Source organism: Juglans regia, chromosome 11, assembly GCF_001411555.2.
Source record: "Juglans regia cultivar Chandler chromosome 11, Walnut 2.0, whole genome shotgun sequence".
In the NCBI taxonomy this organism is placed as follows: Eukaryota; Viridiplantae; Streptophyta; class Magnoliopsida; order Fagales; family Juglandaceae; genus Juglans; species Juglans regia.
This window is the reverse complement of record NC_049911.1, coordinates 29682936-29703974: the sequence shown is the minus strand read 5'-3', so window position 1 is coordinate 29703974 and position 21039 is coordinate 29682936. Positions and strand designations below refer to the sequence as shown.

Here is a 21039-nt window from a genome sequence, read left to right as displayed (position 1 = left end):
ACAAAGTTGGATTTTTTTTTTCATCTTTATTCTTTATTGGCTGACAAAGAAAAATTATATATATAAAAAAAAAAAAGATGGATAAATGATAAACCTCACTACCCGCCGTTAACGCATGCATGCATGAGTGGGGAAGCGTGAAGAAGTTTGGTTACTCTCTCTTTAACATTAAGCAACCGCGCGGCAATCTTTCATGGCCATCATACCATCGGGTCCTATATGTTTCACTATTTTTCCATATTTTTATATATGTTTGTTTTATGTTGTGTCAGCGTACTCATGAACGTGTAGTGAGTTTCCTGTTTTTGTTCGGAGTCATGATGAAATTAACGATGGCAGGACATAAAAATGCTTGTTATTTGTAAGTGGGATGCACAATTTGTAGTAACGCAAATCACATGACGGCAAATGATATTTCTAAAAAAAGAAATATTAGAGGGACAAATGATTACGTAAAACTAATTTTACAAACTGATGTAATTTAATGTGTTTCGTCATATTGTAAAGTTATTTTATTATAAAGTAGATCTGATAAATTACATGAAATCACTTCAATTTATAAGATTATTTTTATGTAATCTATTTATGACTATAGCAATATTCAAATCATGATCACAAGACCAACAATAATATCGATCCTAACCATCTCTACATGATATAATTACAAGTCCAACCAGCTGGTATCAATATTCACATGCAGAGTATGCAAACAAGGTCAAATAATTACGCATTTAGGGAGATTTATCAACAGAAACTGAATTACGCAATTAGTAGTTTTGTATAAGAGTACTACACCAGCTTATCATGCTATCCGGATTCCTTCCAATCGAACACCACAGTACTTGAGAGGATGTTTTATCATGGGTTTAATTTGGGAGTAAATATGAGAAAATTAATAACCTGAATTTCATCTGAAAAGTTTAAAAAATATTTCTCATGTTGGCCTTGTATATCTCCTTATATTTAAAAATATCTATCGCCTAATGAACAGTAATGATGAACAGCACTCTTAGTTTACGATTTTCTTCTTCGTCTCTCTCTACGTCCTCAAACCAATATTTTTCACAAAATCATCACAACAGATCACAAAATCACCATACAAAATCACAACAACAGATCACAATATCATAGCAAGCACATACCAAACTCACCGAAATCATCTCAAAATCATTATGGGATGATCACAAACTCACCGTAAATCATCCTAATTCTACAAAATCACAAAATTTACAAATTTACAAAATCACAAAATGGGAGAGGTAGAGGGCTGGGCATGGAGGACTAGGGGAGGTGCTGTGGAAGGCTGGTGGTGGCGTCGTGGGCTGTAGGCGGCAGATCTCGGCCGTCGTGGTGGTGCTTGGTAGAGCAGGGGCTGAGTCGCGGTATCGCAAGGGTGGAGAACCCATGTGTTGAGACCCATTTCAGATTGTTCGCGTGCGGCTAAGGGATGAGCTGCTAAGGAGCTTCGACGGTGGGGTTTGGTCGCTGGCGTAAGGGGAGGCTAGTGACGTAGTCGATGACACCGCATGGTGGCACACTGCTACTTGAGGGAGGAGATTGAGTGAGAAAGAGGGAAGACGTGGCTGAGCGGAATGAGAGAGAGGGAGAAAGAGAAAGTGAGAGGAAAGGAAAGTTTTTTAGATTTAAATACAATCCTTCATCATAAGTCTCCAAATTTGATCTAATGGTAAAAATTTAAATACTGATTTAAATTAATTTAAAATAGATAATCAACATATAAATATCATATCATAATTAATAAATTATCAAATTTAATTTATAAAATATTAATATTTTATTATTAAATAAATGATGAAATTTTGTTAAAAGATTTTTTTTTTTTTTTCCTTCCAGGCCAGTACCGACACATTTAGGTTTTGCACTCGTATATACAAGTCAACCCGGCGAAACACTACAGACAACTTTTGATTTGTTTTTTTGTTTTGGGATCACTTTTAATTATAGGTCATTATAACCAAAGAGATGCCACTGATCAAGATGATAATGTAGATAAATTAAGTAGCTAGCTCGGTCAAAATACATATTAATTCATCTATATGAGTTGTGGACCTCTAGCTAGCACTAATTAACATAAGCTTGACAAAAAGATATTGTCCACTATTGCATGCTTTCATCATGATGTGCGACACATAAAGAACAACAATATATATCGATCGAGATGATCCCTACCACCAAGAAAGAGACCTCGATCGATCGTGAACATTTGCTTATGTATGACATATATAATCGAAGGTCTCAATTACGAGTACGAGTATATATCATGTACATGTACAATAATCATGCAGGACCAATACCGTACAAGCAGATCATCAAGTCATGCAAAAATTATGCCAACATGAAATTAACAGCCGTACTACAGAAAATGATAGAGCCACCAAGAAATTGTATAGAAGAGTTTGTATTGAAATGTTTTATTTTTTAATATTGTATTTATTTATTTTTTAGTATTCTTTTTAAAAATACACAAAAAAAAAACCAGTTAAAAATAATAATAATATTAATAGAGTAATGCTAGAGAGAAGCCACAATAGCAGTGCACACTTTGCACTCACTGCATGGCTACTTTTAGTTGATTGTTCTCAACACTTACTTGAAGAGATGTGTGGTCTAGATAATGTCACATCATGTGTGTAAAATAGATGTTTTTAATAATAGCTTCTATCTATATTTATTCATATTAATAAGTTTAACGATATTTTTGTTGGGTGTGAGTAGCACCGTCGACTGTGGTTTATATATTAAAAAAAAACACGTGGGAGAGCATATGGTAGCTCAACAACTCTAACCCCCATCCCAAAATTTGCATGTATTTATAGATTATTGCGTATATTTTAGAAAAGAAATCGATCGCGAAAAAGAGAAGATCAAATGAAAAGTCAAATCAATTATAACTCTAGCTAGCTGTCTTTTCCAATGTGGTCCTGTACCTTGCTCACACATGGGTTTAAGTAAATTTCACTCCCGCTGTTGTGCATACAATATCACATGAAATACAGCGAGTATCAATATATCATCATATATATATATATATTATACAAAGATTTCGATAGCAAAACTGGAAAAATAAGGCAAAACGATGCAAAATCGTTCACAAGACAAGACAGGCAAACACTACATGCTTCCAGCTAGCTAGTTATATATTAACATTTTACAATAACTCGTAGATTTTTGGGACATAGTTGTCCACTTCACCCTCAAGTACAGTTTAATAAACAAAGACAAAAACATAAACATGAACGGGTAATGAAAAGATCAGTACATTTTTTTTTTTTCAAGTTTTTGGTAAAATCAATAGCACAAACCCCACAGAGGATGACTGGAAATTAAGATAACAAGTAGTAATTCAGCGAGAACGGCGATAAATCAGATCGAAAGAGTGTCTGCTTGACCTTGGAAGATAGACTATTGACTCTGAGATTGCACTAGTTCTCTTGCAAGAAGCATAAAGATCGATAAACCCAAAGCGATCGCTCAAACTCCTCGACACCTTGGCTTGATTCCAAATACTACCATTTGATAATTCTTCATGATCATCATCCTTGGAGCACTCAACCAATGCAGCAAAAAATGGATCCCTTTGTAGAGTACTCTGCCTAGAATTCTTCTTCCGATCCCCAGAGTATTCTTCCGAGTTGAATTTCTTCGAGGTCGAAGTGGTGGGTGGTGGCAATGGCAAATTAAGCTTTGACAAGGGCTCCTTCTTCTCGAGGACTTGTTTCTTGGGTATTCCGGGAAGTTGTTCCCAAGAAAATGGGACACCGGAATATCTAATTGGGATGGAAGGGTTAGGTGGGGAATCGTCCGGGAAATAAGAAGAATCAAAGGAAGAAGAAGATGGCGAAAGTGATGAGGAGGAGGAAAATGACGGGGTCCGGCGAGAAGAGGGGTATTTTGAGGCCGGAAATATGATGTCACTTTCTTTGGAAACGAGTCGGGCATGGCTGGTAAGAGTTGCTGAAGAATCCATTATTTTCTGGCTAGGAAAGAAGAGGGCTCTGTTTTTTTGCTGTTTATGCTACTTTGGTTTTTCTTTTTTGTTCTTGAGCTTCTTTGCCTCTATATATGGAGAGAGTGCTACTCTGGTCATAATCTTATGGGACTTTGGGAGTGGAGTGAAAATATAATTAAGGGACCCTACACACTGATGATTAAGGGTACTGGGGGGAGACAACTGGGGGCAGAAAGGGAAATCAATGCTTTGTAGAGGTGTTAAAACCTAAACCTATGTTTTATTAGGGGCAAAAATGTAATTCAATGGTTACCTGGAACTGGCCGGGTATGGGAGAGCAAAACCCGGTTAGAGCACTCTCATTAGATTAGCTAAAAGTTAAATCCAATCCAATGAGTATTTAATTATTAAAGAGTAAAATATGCTTATATTGGATTAGTCAAATTCCAAATATTTATAATTTAACTACAGTGACTTTTAAAAATTTTTTTAAATTTGAAAGTTATTGTACATACATCAAATTCATATTTTATTAATTATTTCTCTCTCCATTTCTTTCTATCACATATTTTATCATAATTAATATATTAATTTGATTTAGTGATATATTAATTTAATAAGAACATGATTGTTAATTAATATATAATAAGTAGAATAGTAAAATATGATAAAATTAAAAAAATTAATAATTAAAAAAATTAAATATTTTTAAAATTATTAGTTATTCATTACTATATAATTAATAAATATATAATTTAATACAAAGATTTGATGTGAATAACTAAAATTAAATTCATCTTATATTATTTTATTATTATATAATAAAAAAATAACTATTACAATATAGAGATTTATGTGAATAAAATAGTTAAAAGTTAATTTTTTTTTATATTTATTAAAATTATCTTTTAATTTTGACTAATTCAATAAAAGTATTCTTACAGATATGACTGTTCAAAATCCATATTCTCTCCCTGGGGACCCGGATAGCGATCGCTTAAAATAAAGCATTCGTTCAAGTACTGTTTGGCTGTGAGTTTGTACATCTAGATGTATGTTCTTCCTTTTAAGAGCATTAGTATTGGATTCATCATTTTTATCTTCAAAATTTGATGAAAAGTACATATTTTTCATAAATCCAAAACTTCTCTATCCATAACCCCACATTGGATTAACCATTAGATTCATCAAAATAATAATATAATATTATTTCGTTAATAATAATATTTTTAATTTATTTTTTTCATATTTGACAATTACACTAACTATATGTTAATTAATAATTTAATTTAATATTTAAATTATTATTTCCTAACTTAAATATATTGTGGCTCAAAATTGAGAAACAATAATTTAAATAAATAAAATAATGATTATAGAGTGTGAATAGTGAGTCTTCAAATTTGAAGATGAAGATGAATGTACTGTAGCTAAAAGCTTGACATTTGAGCATATGGTGAATCCAATGCCAAGATTTTAAAACTAAAATCATCAAATTTTGAAGATTGGACTCATGGACTCATTTGATGAGTCCAATGCTAATGTTCTAAGGTCGGAAGTAATTGGAAGTCCATCACGAGCTGCACATTGAGTGCAAATAGAACGGGACAAAGAATTATATTTACAAGTGGGCGAGGGATGCCTGTGGTCACACACTCACACGGATGGGATCGAGTCAGTCGAGCGACATTCAGCTTCGCGTTGGATTGAAAGATGAAATAAATTGAGATTATTTATTAATAATAATGAGATTTATGAGTTGAGATAAATTAAAATAATTTTTAAAAATTTTATTATTTGAATTGGAAGTGAGATGAAATGGTTTTAAATTATTTAAAAGAAGATAAATGTGGATCTCATAAATAATTATATAATATTTGTAATGATTTTATTTTATTTATAAATATATTTATAAATAAGTAATAATAATTTTTTAATAAAAAATAGCCAACTTTTTTTTTATAATATTAGAAACCAATAGAAACAATAGAAATCATCTCAAAGTTAGATAAAATACCGGGGCTCAATGTTGTTGGAAATAATTATGTATATTCTTTTAGCTTCTAGAGCCAGTCCTCATGAGCTGCAACTATAATTAAAAGGAGAAAAAGGGCCACAATTTGATATTTACCTTTTAGGGCTATAATTTGTTAACTAAATTATTTGAGTATTAATTAATTAGTAAATGAAATAAGGGTGGGCAACGGGATCCCGCACCCTGCTGCCCTGCCCCCGCATGGCGGGGGAGGCAACTCCGCTCCTCTCATGCAGGGACGGAGCCCCCACCCCGCATCTAGTGCCCCTAGCAAGGGCAGGGGGGGAGGCCCTCTCCCGCTTGCATGTTTATATATATAAATATAAATATATATTACAATTTGTTAGACTTGTTCACAAAGTATGCACAAGCAAATTTAAAAATTAATACAGTACAACTTACACAAAATATATACTAGCAAATTTAAAAGCTACATAGTTTTTAAATTATAATCATATTTATAAAATTTAAATTTATAATTCGGGTCTAAAAATATATTTTTAATTATTTTTAGATCTATAAATAATTTTTAAATCTAGTAGAATGTAGTTCATTTTGTAAGTAAATATGAAGCGGGACAGATTGAGAATTCGCCCCACACCCAGCCCCCGGGGGCGGGGGCGGGAGAAGGGGGTGGCAAGCCCACCTCCCACCCCATGCGGGGCGAGGTGTGGGGAAGGAGTGGCCTCGCCCCTATGGGACGGGTAGCACCCTTAAAATAAAGTACTAAACGTGCATTAATGAAGACATAGTATCTCGTGCTTAGTTAATAGTTTCTAACAATTTTAGTCTTGTTTCCTAATAAAAACAAGAGCGAGGCATGCCAATAATAATTAATTAATTTCATGTACGACTGATTATAGTAGCTAGCAAGCAAGCTAGAAATTAAAGACAAAATGGAATAGAATACACAGAGTATTGATATTGTAAAAATCACACAACAAGCTGGAATGAGAGAAAGAGTCATTTCTGGTCCACTGAGTCGACTGAGCCTTGATTGGTATTGTTTGGAGCTCCTGGGAGTGTTCCGGTGTGGCTGTACGGTGGCGATGCATACGTTTATGGCAGTAGATAGAACATAAGTACAGAAAAAGTAAAAAGAGATGGATATAAAAATTTACTTGGTTCAGTACTAAGCCTACATCCATGGTGGTGTGGGAATGTGAGTCTTCACTATAATATATTTGTTTACAGTCACTCATGGTCCATCATATCTTACTGTATAAATAAAGTTGAACTCTTCCTGTTGGAGATGCTGTCTTCCTCAAGAGGTTGCTAAAGAAGAAAAAAATGATCTGATTGAGAGAGAGTCTTTTTGTCATCCGGTAAAAGGTTTTTTATATATCTCTTTATTGTTTGTGTCAGTCTACAGTAATGGGACCTGATCTCTTTACGTGTGTCAGCTTCCTTTCTCTTCCTATTTTCTCTCTTACCTATATAATACTTGTACGCTCTCATGTCCCTCCTTAGTTATTTCTTATTTGTCTTCTTATCTCTAGTAATGATCTAGTAGACTGGGCCAACTATAGACTAGTATGGTGTTTTCTCCCTTCACACAGAGTTTATAACTTGTTATGCCATTAATTGTTTTTTAAAATTTCAAGAGGTAAAAACTTGTTAATTAGACTCTAATTACATGTGTGGTCAACTGAAAGCAATAAAGGCATGCGAGGCTATATATATAGTACAAACGAGCAGTGTCCTCAAAACTGGATAGGACCCTGCTACAGTCATAGCTTCCGGCCACCGCACTGTTAGTTATTGAATTTTTTTTTATTTTATTTTTTGTTTTATATATATTTTTTTAAAATATTTTTTTAAAAAATAAAAAATTATAATATTATTAAAAAATATTTTGTGAAAAAAATTTAAAAAAAAATTAAAAATTTAAAACAGTAGAGTGGAGCTATAAAATTGAGTGAGAAGAATAATATTATCCAACTGGATATTCTGAATTAGCATGGTTAGAGCAATAGCTTTCCGAGCTAACTAATAACTATATATGCGGTTCGATAATTATGGCAGTATGTATACGTATTTGATGTTTAGTTAGGTTGTGTGGATCAGAGAGTGAAACAACCACTTCACCAATTCCTCGTACGGAAGCCGTGAGGGTTTAACTTCATTTAAATATTATTGCTTCAAATGCACGCATGCGTCCACAATTAAGCATATATATATATATATATATATATCAATGGAAATGAGTAAGATCGTGGGCTTGATATATTATGGCAGCTACTTATAACCCCCAATAAATGTAGATCATCACCATTATTATAATTTAATATAAAGTAGCATGCATGTTCAGGTTACGAATTAAACTTCAATATTCGTTTCAACTAAAAGATCAGCATTTTATTGATAAACACGACGCAACTTCACGATGGAACTCTGCAACTTTTTTCAAACTCGATTGTTTCGACAGAATTTCCGTACATTAGTCTTTGTAAAGATCTTTGAAGCTACGCTCAAATTAAGCACGTACCAAAAGGAAAAGTTGTGTCCAAGTTAATTAATGCTAGCTACAAATAATGATATATAATAGCTTTGGACGTGCATGGTTTAATTAACGTACACGATTATATATATATATATATATATATATATATATATTTATATATGAACCCTTAGTGGTTGGCTCAAATGGTAAAGATCTTAGTTTGTGAGTATGTTTCTCCCAGATCTAAAGTTTAAATTCCTTTAGATGCAAACAATCTCTAAGAATTATTGGACTGGAGGATTTTCTCCTTTAATTACCCAAGTGTGCACTTGTGGGAAATTTCTTACCAAGGGTTTGTTTACTTTTGGGATTAGTCGAGACACTGTTCCTAGACACCCGGTACAAATCAAAAATATATTTATATATGTTACATTATAGCTTATCATATTATACATCATCTTCCTAGCTTGTTAGCTAAATCAATTCTGCTAACAAAGATTTCCAATTAATATTATAAGTTGTCAAGATCAATTGACAACATCTTGCTTTCTCACTAAGAGAATCAAGGATTAAATCCCTCCTCCCCCATGTGTATATATATATATATATATATAAATATTTTTTTTTAAAAAAAAAGAAGAAGATATTACAAGCTAACCTAGCTAATAAGTTTTCGTTAGACTAACATCTTATTATATACAACCATTACCCTCTTATATGCATATATACCATACCAAACTTCACTAATTGAAAAATATGTTATTTTAATTACTTTGTTTAAGCATACTGAAGTAGTAGTACTTTACTTGAAAAGTTTAATATGTTATTTAGTTTTTAATAGATAAACGCATACTCTCCCATTCACTTAATGGGGGTTATACCTTACATCTAGTATTATTCAATCATGATGAGATCAAGCTTGATAGTACGAACGCGGGGCCTTACTAAGTTACTAACCATCCCAATCAACTGCTGATCACTATTGAAATTTGAAGTATATTTGGGTACAATAACTAAAATCTAATGATCGGATACCAATATTAACTTAAGAGCACTTCTACTAATTATTTTACACCATACATCGTATTTGATTTTTTTTTTTTTTGCTAAATTAAAGAAATTATTCTACTCATCATCCATATGCTACACATTTAGTAAAAAAAAAAGATAAAAGATAAAAAATAAAAAATCATGTGTGTTGTGTATGTGTGTTGCATGGTGTAAGGATGATTTGTAGAATTTTTCTGAACTTAAAAGATCACTTACAAAAGAGATTGAAAATATTGTAAGTTGTTGTTTTTACATTGATCCATAACATTTAACGATATATGATTTTAACAACTCAAGTCAAGCCACCTTTAAAACTATATTCTAAAATAACTAATATTACAATTAAAATATATTGAAAAAAAAAACCTACAAGCTGAGTTCTCTCTTGCAGTACTCAACTTAGAGCCCGCCATTCACCACTAAATATAAGCTAGCTTTCAGATATAACATATTAGTTGAATGGGATAAGTCTTTTGGTTTATAATAATTTCAATAATATAATGACAACCAATCATTATGTGGCTTGAATTAAAATGCAAGGCCATGCCATAAAATGTGATCAGAATTACTGAGTCATATATGCCATCTATAACGAAATGACCTAACAAGAATATTCCTAGTGACTTGAGACACTGAGACTTTAATGCCCAAAATTAAGCATACAAGTATAATATATTTTTGAACCTGAAACGCGCTTGATAGGATTTTTATTTTTATTTTTAATTACGATTGAAAATTAATGAAGCATTTCTCGTGTATCTTGTAAAATTAATGAATGAATAATTTGCATATAAATGCATCAGTTGGCCCGTCGTCTGCAATGGCTGCATATTTTGCTGAGTATTTTCCTCCTTTTCTGTATCACTAGGTCAGATTTTAGCAAAAATAATATCAATTTTTTACAAAAATTTAATTAATGAATAATTTAATGCATAGAAATTAAAAACTTAAAAAAAATTAATTAATTTAGCAAATATCTTTAGATAATAATATGTTAGTGATATATAATAATTTGTAGTCACTGTCCCACCAGAAAATAAATAATGAGACCTCTTTTGTAGGTCAAAATCTTTTTATCATTCTCAATATTCTCATTTTTATTTTTCATTTTAAGGGTAAAGGCAACCTTCAATATTGGCATCTAGCTTTCAAAATCACTATTTGCCGTTTCAACAAATCTTCTTTGATATCTTTCAAAATCCACAAAAGCTAGTCTGCCCATCTTCTTTTTCTTTTCTTTTTAATTATTATTTATTTATTTATTAGAAAAAATAACCTCAATCCACAAATTTTCTAGCAATCACAAGTAGATCTTTTACTCTTTGATTTTATCATTTTAGTAAGTTTTCAGTACAATCCATGGGTCTTAGGAGAAGGAGAGAAACACATATTGACATCAAAACAAGCTAGCCAATAACTCCTCTATCTAATAAAACTCACATCTCTACAACATGTTATTTTGTTCCTCACATGATCAAAAGAATATATATTCCTAATAAAAAGATAAAAGGAAAATAAAATGGAAACACAATCATAGAGCAAAGACTGAACAAAAACAAAAGCATCTACTGCAAACCAATCTCTCATTCTACATATGTACCATTGCAACACTTCATGGGCAAGTCCTTTTTGTCTACAGAAAAACGGAAGTTCCATGAGTGACGCTAATAGATTCAGAGCAAGTTGTAACAATGATATGCCCTACTTCCATACCTTAAATCTAGAAGACTATCAAACACAATTAAAATTGTTTGAAGAACAGACAGGTCATCAGTGTGATACCCCATAAGATATGGATAATGGTAGGTGGTGTATGAGATCTCACATTGCTTGGGAATGAAAAGTTCTTGCTCTTTATAAGGTTCCAATTGGGCTCCAATTGTATCATTGACTAGTCCTTTTGGAGTATAGGCCAACCAAAAATGTGGGACTTGAACCGTGCCACCTACAATGAATAAGCCTGACGAGGACGTCGAGAATTTAAGGGGGGTAGATTGTGATACCCCATAAGATATGGGTAAGGGTAGGTGGTGTATGAGATCCTACATTGCTTGGGAATGAGAAGTTCTTACTCTTTATAAGGTTTCAATGGGGCTCCAATTGTATTTTTGACTAGTTCTTTTGGAGTATAAGTTATGTGGTTTGAGCCTTCTATTAAGGCATTATAATCAGTATGCTCATCTCTTACTTTCTCTATCTAGAAGTGTAATTAAACAAAGAGCCAAGGACTATGTAAAATGGCAGGAGTAGAACACAGTCAAGAGAAAAGAAAGTTCTAGATGAAAACATGAAAATTTTGTCTTTTTATGAAATAAAGGTTTCTAAACTCGTGGAACACCATGACTACCACCAAACACACTACAAAGTAATAATTAAGAGTGTCAACCGAAACCATACATATAGTAAGAAGCTCAAAATGAGAAAGCAATGCACCAAAAAAATAGAATGCAGGCATTGATAGGGGCCTCACTTGCAAAAATTGCAACGCATACGACGGTCCATAATTACATCATTTACTACTCCTATACTCAAGTTTTATAGCTACTTAAAAATTTAGAATGATCATTTAGACGAGTTAACACATAAATTATTATCCAACATAATTACTATTTGAGCACATATATCATATAACAAATATGTGATACCTCAACAGCTCCATCTTTCATTTGAACTGGTAGCACCAACACGTATACACTTGTCCAAATCCTCCCTCCTTTACCCAGTTTTCTGACTGTTTTGTACATTGGGGAACCACCATCTTGGACCTGTTGTAGAGAAACCATATAACAAAATGAGTATCCTGAATGCATAAGAATATTGTCCCTGAAAAAAATAAACCACCAAATTAGATCAATTAAATAAAAATAATAATGACATGCAAACCAAAAAAATAAAACCCATAAATTGAGCTTCAGTGAGATAGTGAGACGCATAATTTTGAATTTCATACTGTACCGACCGGTACGGTCAAAATTTTTCGTACCGGTCATCTGGCCGGTACAGATACTATATTTGTTTCGTAACGGCCAAAATACCGGCCGTACCGGACTATATTTCGGCATGTACCAGCCTCCATTTCGGCCTATACTGGTAGACATTTCGGCCAGTGTTTTTTTTTTTTTTCATTTTTTCAAACTACAATCTTATTTTTTAACCTCCAATTTAGACTAGACTATTTATAATTTATATATATATGTATTTATATATAATTTATTTATATATAGACTATTATTTTGGAATATAATTTTAGAATATAATTTATTTATATATCGACTATCCTTAAATGTTATTCCGAAACGATATTTTGAAACGGTACCGGTATCGAAATATTTCATTACAGTGCCTTGACCGGTACGTCCTCCAGTACAGTATTGAAAACATTGGCTGAGACGTCCCAAAAACTGTAGAAAAGAACTGTGAAAATTTGAACAAAAAAAACTGTTAGACCGACATACAAAATAAACCAACACAAAAGAGAGTCCCAACGAAAAAAAAAAAAAAGGATTAGAAGGAAAATGTGAAAAGATCAAGGAAAAGAGCTTTGATGAGAGAATGAGAATGAGAGGAACTTCGGCGAGAGATTGAAGGGGGAGAGTTTAGGATAGAGCAGCTTTAGCGACAAGAATGAAAAGACGAAGAAAAAGAACCATAATCAAATAAGAAAACTTGCATTGACACAAATCGGGAAAAAAGGAAAAACTCAGAAAACATGTATATCCATTAAATACACGAAAACACGTTGTACTCACTTAACTAACAGAAGGGTAAAACCTGGAGGACACAAAACAAATGGATGAATATTTTCAACGGATAACGTTTTATCCGGATGGACTAACACAAACTCAGACCATCCCTTTCCCAACACTCAACGGACTAACACAAATAAATTCATCAGCCGATTTCTTTTCCCAAGACTCAAACAAAAAAGACCATTGTGTCCCTATATTACACGAATGAAATATACGATAGACACTTAACAAAAGGTTAAAAAAAGGGCATAACAAAAAAAATAAAGAATGAAAAATGGATGAACAAACATTATTGTTCATCACTGTTGATAAGGTTTTTTATCATAGAATAGATACACATGTTTTCTTTTCTCAAGCTAACGTATTTGATTGTGAAATCACTTTCAACATATTTCAGACGCCCTAATAATTATTCTTTTAATTTCTTGGCTTCAAATCAGAATTACTGGGTATTTATTATTTAATAGGTGGATACGTATGAGGCTAATAGTAATAGCTATTTATAACAACCTCGTGCTAGTAGAAGCCGGTCATTAGAAATTCAAAATTACTCGCATTACCCTTCCCAATCAGATATTTTCCGTTGAGAACCCTTGGCTCTGGATGATTGCTAATTTGCTACCACGTCATTAGTGTGTAGAGGGGACCGGGTAGTCCACACACGTGCACGTGATGAAGCCCTTGTTTTTTACTCGCATGGGAGATTGGACCCCACCGTCTTGCACTTTGTAATCTTTTTTTCTTGTACATAACGAATGAACGGTTGAGGAGAATCACGTGCAAGATGTAGAATGGAAGATTGATTTGGAAGGTTTTCTTTTGCTTTACGATTTTCTTTTGTGCTCGTGACTTCTTTCTCTCTCTTATCTCTTTTAAATCGAGTTGTGCTCGTGATTTAATTACTGTGCATGCGTGATTTGATAAAACAGAACCATCTCCGGCGTCCCATTCTTGTAGGATGGTTCTCTAAACGCTCCAAATCTCTAAATTTTAGAAAATAAATTTAAAATTCTTTTATTTTAATATTTTGTCAAGTGTTATTTTTATTAAAAAAAAAAAATGAAAAACGTGATAGAGGAGAAAGAAGTTTCACTACACTGATAGGATTATGACCGGCCTATATCCCATGCGGGCAATACTTGACTAAGGCCTTGTTTGTTTTTCAAAAACATCTCATCTCATCTCATCTCATCTCACCTCATCATTACAACTTTTCTAAATTTCCACACAAAATAAAATAAACAATTCAACTTTTTCAAATCTCAAAACAACAATAATATTAAAAAATATATTTTAACAATATTTTATTCAACTTTTTAACTTTAATCTCAACTCATCTCATCTCATCTCATCTCATCTCTGAAAACAAACGAGCCCTTAGCTTCATTAGCAGCCGGTAAATCCCGAGGGTAAACAATCGTGTGGCTTGTGATGTGATGTCAAGCAGACAAAACTCCGGGCCTTGGCTAGAATTGGGCGGCGGAGCTGAAATCAAGGAAAGGTCATCTTCTTCCTTTTTTTTAATTTTTTTTTTCTTAGACTTTTGCAAGCCTCTGTATATCAAACTTGGGTGGCCACCGCTCCCAGTCACGCTGGGAGCCACCGTTAAGGTAAAATGTTATATTTTTTTATTTTATTTTTTTATATATGTATTTTTTTAATACTAAAAAATATTTTTTAAAAAATTAAAAAAATTATAATATTATTAAAAAATATCTACTTAATCACTAAATAAAAAAAAAATATTAAAAAAATATATAGTAAAACCGAGAGCTGTGAGAGTAGCTTTACTCATCAAACTTTACATATTCCATAGAACTAACACAAAGGTTTTTTACTAAGTTCCATTGGCACACTTCGTTTGTAAATTATTGCGATAGAAAATCGCAAGCATACAATTAGAGAGACAAAAAAGAGGGAGTGTATTTCTTTTGTTTTAAGGTTTTACTGAAGTTGAACTGCTGCAATACATAGAATTTTCTCTCACAGTTCTGTGTAACAACCACTCAAACAGTCATCACCCCTGTTTCTGGTCCTGTTATACGAATTTTGACTATCGACTCCTCGATTGCCATAAGTTCAAGCGACCCACCAGCTGCTCCAACTAGATACGACCTTATTTCTTGGAGTACCCTCTCAATATTTTTCTCATTCAGGTCAAGGCCAGTTTATTCATCGGCTATGGGTTCCACTGTAACTATTTCAGGGATATTTTCCATCAAACGACTCTTAATACCCATTTTCATTGTCGTAACAGAGCTGTAAACCCATTCTTTTTAGTTCTTAAATATGCTAGATGAAGCACGGCGAAGAGATAATTGTTTCAGTTTCACCAAAAATCAAATGCCCCGTTTCGGTCAAGCACTTCAAATTTCATCTCCCCCGCCTCAGGATAAGACGCACCGTTTTAATTAAGTTTGAGTCCACCCCAGCCATCAGTGTGCAAAAGCGCATGAGAGAATCATTTTTCATAAATTTAACTTTTTAATACAAGTATCTCTCCATTCGGTTTCATATTTTAAATAAAAATTTTATGATGTGAACAGTAATTTCCTATATTTAGGATGTTACTGTTCTTTCCTAAATTATTATATATATATATATATATATATTATTCTAATAAATAAAATAAATTTTTCTTCTAATCATTTACACTTTCTTTTATACTCATATTTGTTATAGTTAAAATTTGAAAAAAATATCACCATTGAGATAATCCATTTAAAATTTTTTTTTAACCATTTGTGAAGATATGATTTTTTTAAAATATTATCATTACAAAAGCACTGATTTTAAAAATAGTATCATTTAGATAGATTAGCAGTTTAAAAAAACCATTACAGATGAAAAATCGAGAATATGGATACAAAAAATAATAAAATAATTACAAAAATGTGAAAAAAAAATAAGTTAAAAAGTTTTCTTCTGATCATTCTCGAAAAGATAAAAAAATGAGTAGTTAAAGATGTATAAATAAAGGAATAGAAAAAATAAAAAAATAGAAAAATATTATTTTAACAGAATAGAGAAAAAATAGGAATAAGATGTAGAAGGTTTTTGAAATGAATAATGTTACATACAGTCGTGAAATGTACAAACGTCATACAGTCGTTTTGAAAAAGAGTGAGATCTACTATTAAAAAATTAATTTATTTTTATGTGGGTCTCATATTTATTCACTTTTTTCAAAGCACTTACACACTCATGACTGTAAGTATCATTTATCTTTTGAAATATAAGTAAAATTTAAAAGAAAATTTTAGAGTGTATTTTTTCGCTTAATTATAGATAAATGTATAAAAAAGCAAATGAGAATGCTCTCAGAGCACTCCCAATGGCTCTTGTAAAACCCAACTTTTTGTAAAATTTAAAGAAAAGAGCTCAAAATATCCCTCCAATAGGTTACGTATTTCATCTTTAAAATACAGTTTGCTACAGTATCACCGCTACATTTAGCAGACACCGTTCAAAAATGTATAACTTTTTTATTCATTTCTCTCTCTTACCTTCTACTTTTTTTCTCTCACTGCAGAAACTAGAAAGTAAACTTCATTTCCATTTCAGCCCCAAGTTCTTTTCTTTCATTGCATAAACTAGAAAGTAAACTTTCAGAACATGGTGGTGCAGAGTGTGTACGGGAAATCGGGATCATATGTATTGAGAAAAAAGATTATTTTCTGGGGTGCAATAGCAAACCAAAATGTCCGTTGGTGGTGCGCGTAGTTGTAGGTATATATCATGCTCTATTTTATTGAATTAATTTATATTTTAGTTTAGTTTATAAATTTGAATTAATTTAAAATAAAACATAATTATATGACATTATATATGAAAAGATATTATAAATATTAAAATATATGAATATATCATTAGTAATTAGAGAAAATATTTGATATGAATAAAAAATATTAAAAAATATAATATTAAAATGATATGAAGAAACAATAGATAAGCTGATGTATGATATATTATAAAAATCATTATGTAAAATAAAAAAAATAAATTTTAATGATATATTTTAAACGATAAGATAAAAAATTCATTGGGAGTGCTCTAACCACTTCAGTTTTAACTTCTCCACGTCTTGTTCTGTCGTTTGAGAGTAGCAGAGGACAATGGTGCAGCCAGCCAGACCATGTTTAGGCCGACAAATAAATCTTCGACTTGGGGTAAAGTGGAACGAAGCGGTAAACCATACATGGACGAGCCCAATAAAAATAAATAAACCAAAGCTGTTAAACGGATTGGGCTTCTGTCCTTAGAGTAACGTACGAGTCTTGTGTATTTATGCATTGGGTATGGGTCGAAAGTGTGTGGGCCTTGACCTGGTCTTATTTGATTAAATGGAATTTTAATTGAAAGCCCAAAGAAATTTTCAGATTTTTTTGTTGAGACACCAAAAAAACCATCTTACATACATGTGTTTATAATATTGTTTATCGTAAATTAAAAGAAAAAACCATTTCGAAAATTATTTATGATATTACTTAAAACTATTTGATTCTTAAAAAATAAAAATAAAAAGATGATCCAAAATAGACCAATAATCAATAAATCATCGATATGTTGTAAAACTAAAGAAAAATAACAAGTAAATTGAAGGATTACAATATATGAAACTAGTTATTCAGGAACTCAATATTATTTTCTCAATATTGTCTACAACAAATCTTCCTCGAGACTCCCTTTTATAGACATGAGATACATTATATTAATTATATTAAATAGATGCATGAACTTATGAAATAATAATACATGAATCGAGAGAATACGTGGGTATTGAAAATAAGAATACATGAATGGGTCAGAATTTTAATGGTCATCTATCAAATACAAGAAATATATTTTACTACATTCATATATTTACAACGCGGTACGCGATTCTGGCCGATGAGGGTGGTAGTATACTAGTATAGAGAGAGCAAAGAAAGAGAATTTAGAAACTCAGAAGTACAACGAGAGAATTAGGAGATAGATCATAAAGGAGATTTTGCTCAACGACCATAATAATTATGGCACTTCACCTTCCTGGGCAGTGCGCGCTGCATGTACATCAAATACCTGCGCAACAATCTCTATGATGATATTGTTAATGTCAGGTTTGAGCCTGCACAATAAATTGAATTTGAAAGATCGATGTTTCCCCATATAAATCCATAAAGTCAAACAGAGAGATCTGTTTCATCGAAGTTATCTGCCAATATCTACAAAAATAATAATAATCTGCTAATATCAATCTCATGAAAACAAGCGGAGTTCCCTCCTCGACTATTGAGTGACTGATATTAAATAAACCAAAAAAACAGAAGACAATATTCTGGTAAGTATACTTCGTTGTGTACTAATTATTACTTAAATGAAAATATCTTTTCATTTATATAACGTTCATGATCAGCTTTAGTTTATTACTTTGAGTCTCAAATTTCTTCATTGTGCATATAATTGTGATCTGTCAGCAAGATTCAAGAAGTTGCGAGTCATGATGAAACTGTACCCGTAACTTTAAATGGGGTAGAAAAAAATCCCCAACGTGCTCGCGATCGTTTTCAGATGGTATGGTTCTCTGATGACACTTCATCACGAGTAAAGATAACATCACTCTGAACAGTACTGCACTGATATCTATATCTATATCTATATCATGAAGATATAGACTTCCAAATTAGGTCCATGCATGGATGGCAGAGAGAGATCAGAGATCGGTGGTAGAAGATAGCCATGGAGGAGGGAACCTTTTTTCTTTTCACTTGCAGTACTACTGCATCATGATCTCGATCGGTCACACCCCTGTCATGTCCTAATTCTTCTTCCTTTCCTTTTCTCTTCATGCTTTAGTTTTTTTTTTTCCTCCGAGCTAGATGTAGCTAGAGACTATATTACAAGAGGTTAGTGAAAGCATAGATGCGTCACTCATGACGACTCTCACCCATTTTCAATAAACTCACAAAATGATGAACAGATGCATGATTGTCAGTGACCAGTTTCGTCAGATCATGATTCATGCATCACCTTTAATTAATATGTTGTTGGTAAATAAACCGTTGTACATGCAGGATATACATACAACGACTTAAAACAAGCAAGAAAGAAAGTTAAAAAATGGGCTGTTTCGTAAATGGCCCACTTTCAAAAGGTTTCAGTGGAATCGTGGATGATGTGGTCCAATGGCAGGCAGACACAATTTCGCCTCCACGCCTCCGTTTCTCCGCTCCACCACTAGTACTAGTACTACAGATAATGGCTAGCCTAATTCTTCCCTGAACACGCGCGTCGTACGCGCACACAAAGTGCGAGTGCCGAAAGCTGCTTAGAATAATTCCGAGAAAGCAAAACAAAGCGAAGTGGGAAGAGATTCGGTGGAGGTCTAAATTGGGGAAAATGAGTGGGCAGCACGTGCCACCGGTTTGATTAATAGACACGCGTCTCGGCCTATTTTGACCGCCTCAGAGGGTCGGGTCCTCACCCACTGAAAGAAGGAAACTCTAGATTTGGTGCTATCCATTTCGATGACAGCCCAATGAGGTAAGCGAAAACAGTAGAAGATCGATTTGCTGGACCAATGGAGTTCTTTTCGCAGCTGTAATAATCAGATCGCACAGCTTTACGTCACAGCCTGAAGAAGTGCTTGTCGTGCTAGCGGGACTCGGGGTAGGACGTAGAATATTGGAAATGAAAAGCGTGACGTGTCATTTCCGGAAGTTCTAGCCGGAAAGGGTAAATTTTCCGGTTCCCTTTTTTCGTCGATTACTTCGATTGAACATGGATTGATGCGAGAAAATTAAGCAACACAGAATACGTGTCGTAGTACATTGGGAACACGCTGATAATTAGTTCGATCCTCCAGCAGAAATGACTTGCGCAGAATGCAGATAGTATTCTGCTGTTGATCTTTATTTTTTTTAATTCTTTATTTTTTGCCCTTTCCAACTTTTTATAGCACCGTAGAAACGAAATATAGAGATTTCATATCATTTAATTATTATAATTTTTTTAATTTTTAATATAAAATAAAATAAAAAATTTAATTTTTTTAAATTTTAAAATAAAAATAATATTAAAAAATATATTCTAACAATATTTTATTTAAATTTTTAATTTTAATCTTGTTTTATTTTATCTCACTCTTAAAACAATTCAACCAATTTGTACTGTTTAAACAGAAATCTGACATATACAGTGATAGCAGGTCCCGGATAATATATATCTTTATGTTCGTGTGACGTGAGATTTTGGCGAATCTAACCATGTATTTAAGATACAACTGAGATTAGGTTGGGTTGAGAATCTCAACCAGTTAAAATTTTTGTAAATTTTTTTATAAAATAAAATAAATAATTTAATTTTTTATAAATTTTAAAATAATAATAACATTAAAAAATAATATTTTATTTCATTTTTAATTTTTATTTCATCTGCAAACTTATACAATCCTATGTAATGTTAGGCATGTCCTGTGGTAATTGCTCACACTCTCTCCACGATCTCACCCCCAAAGTCATCTTCTCATCTCGATTACAGATCTCTCTCTCACAGCCTCTCTCTTACTTTCTGCCTTCCTTTTAAATGAGAGTAATGGCTCCTGAAACCTTTTCTCGCTCTTACTTAAGATAGAGACAATCGGGGAAAAAGATATTAGAGGTTCTTTACATGAACCTGCCTCTACGAGCTGCCAACTGGCATACAGAGCTGCCACGTTGCGCCTTTGCTGTTGGCGTTTCACTTTGACGTGGCATGCACTGGGACCTTAGACCTAAATAAATAGGGTTTGTGTTCGAGCACTCCGCTCTCGATC

The 21039-nt window shown here is 32.7% G+C and overlaps 1 protein-coding gene across 1 annotated transcript; it reads right to left on the bottom strand.

The window, feature by feature from the left end:
* Window positions 1-3364: 3364 nt before the first annotated feature.
* LOC108991320 lies at window positions 3365-3988 on the bottom strand. The gene has a single exon (XM_018965504.1). The coding sequence runs from the start codon at window positions 3986-3988 to the stop codon at window positions 3365-3367; it is 624 nt and encodes a 207-aa protein (XP_018821049.1).
* Window positions 3989-21039: the final 17051 nt, after the last annotated feature.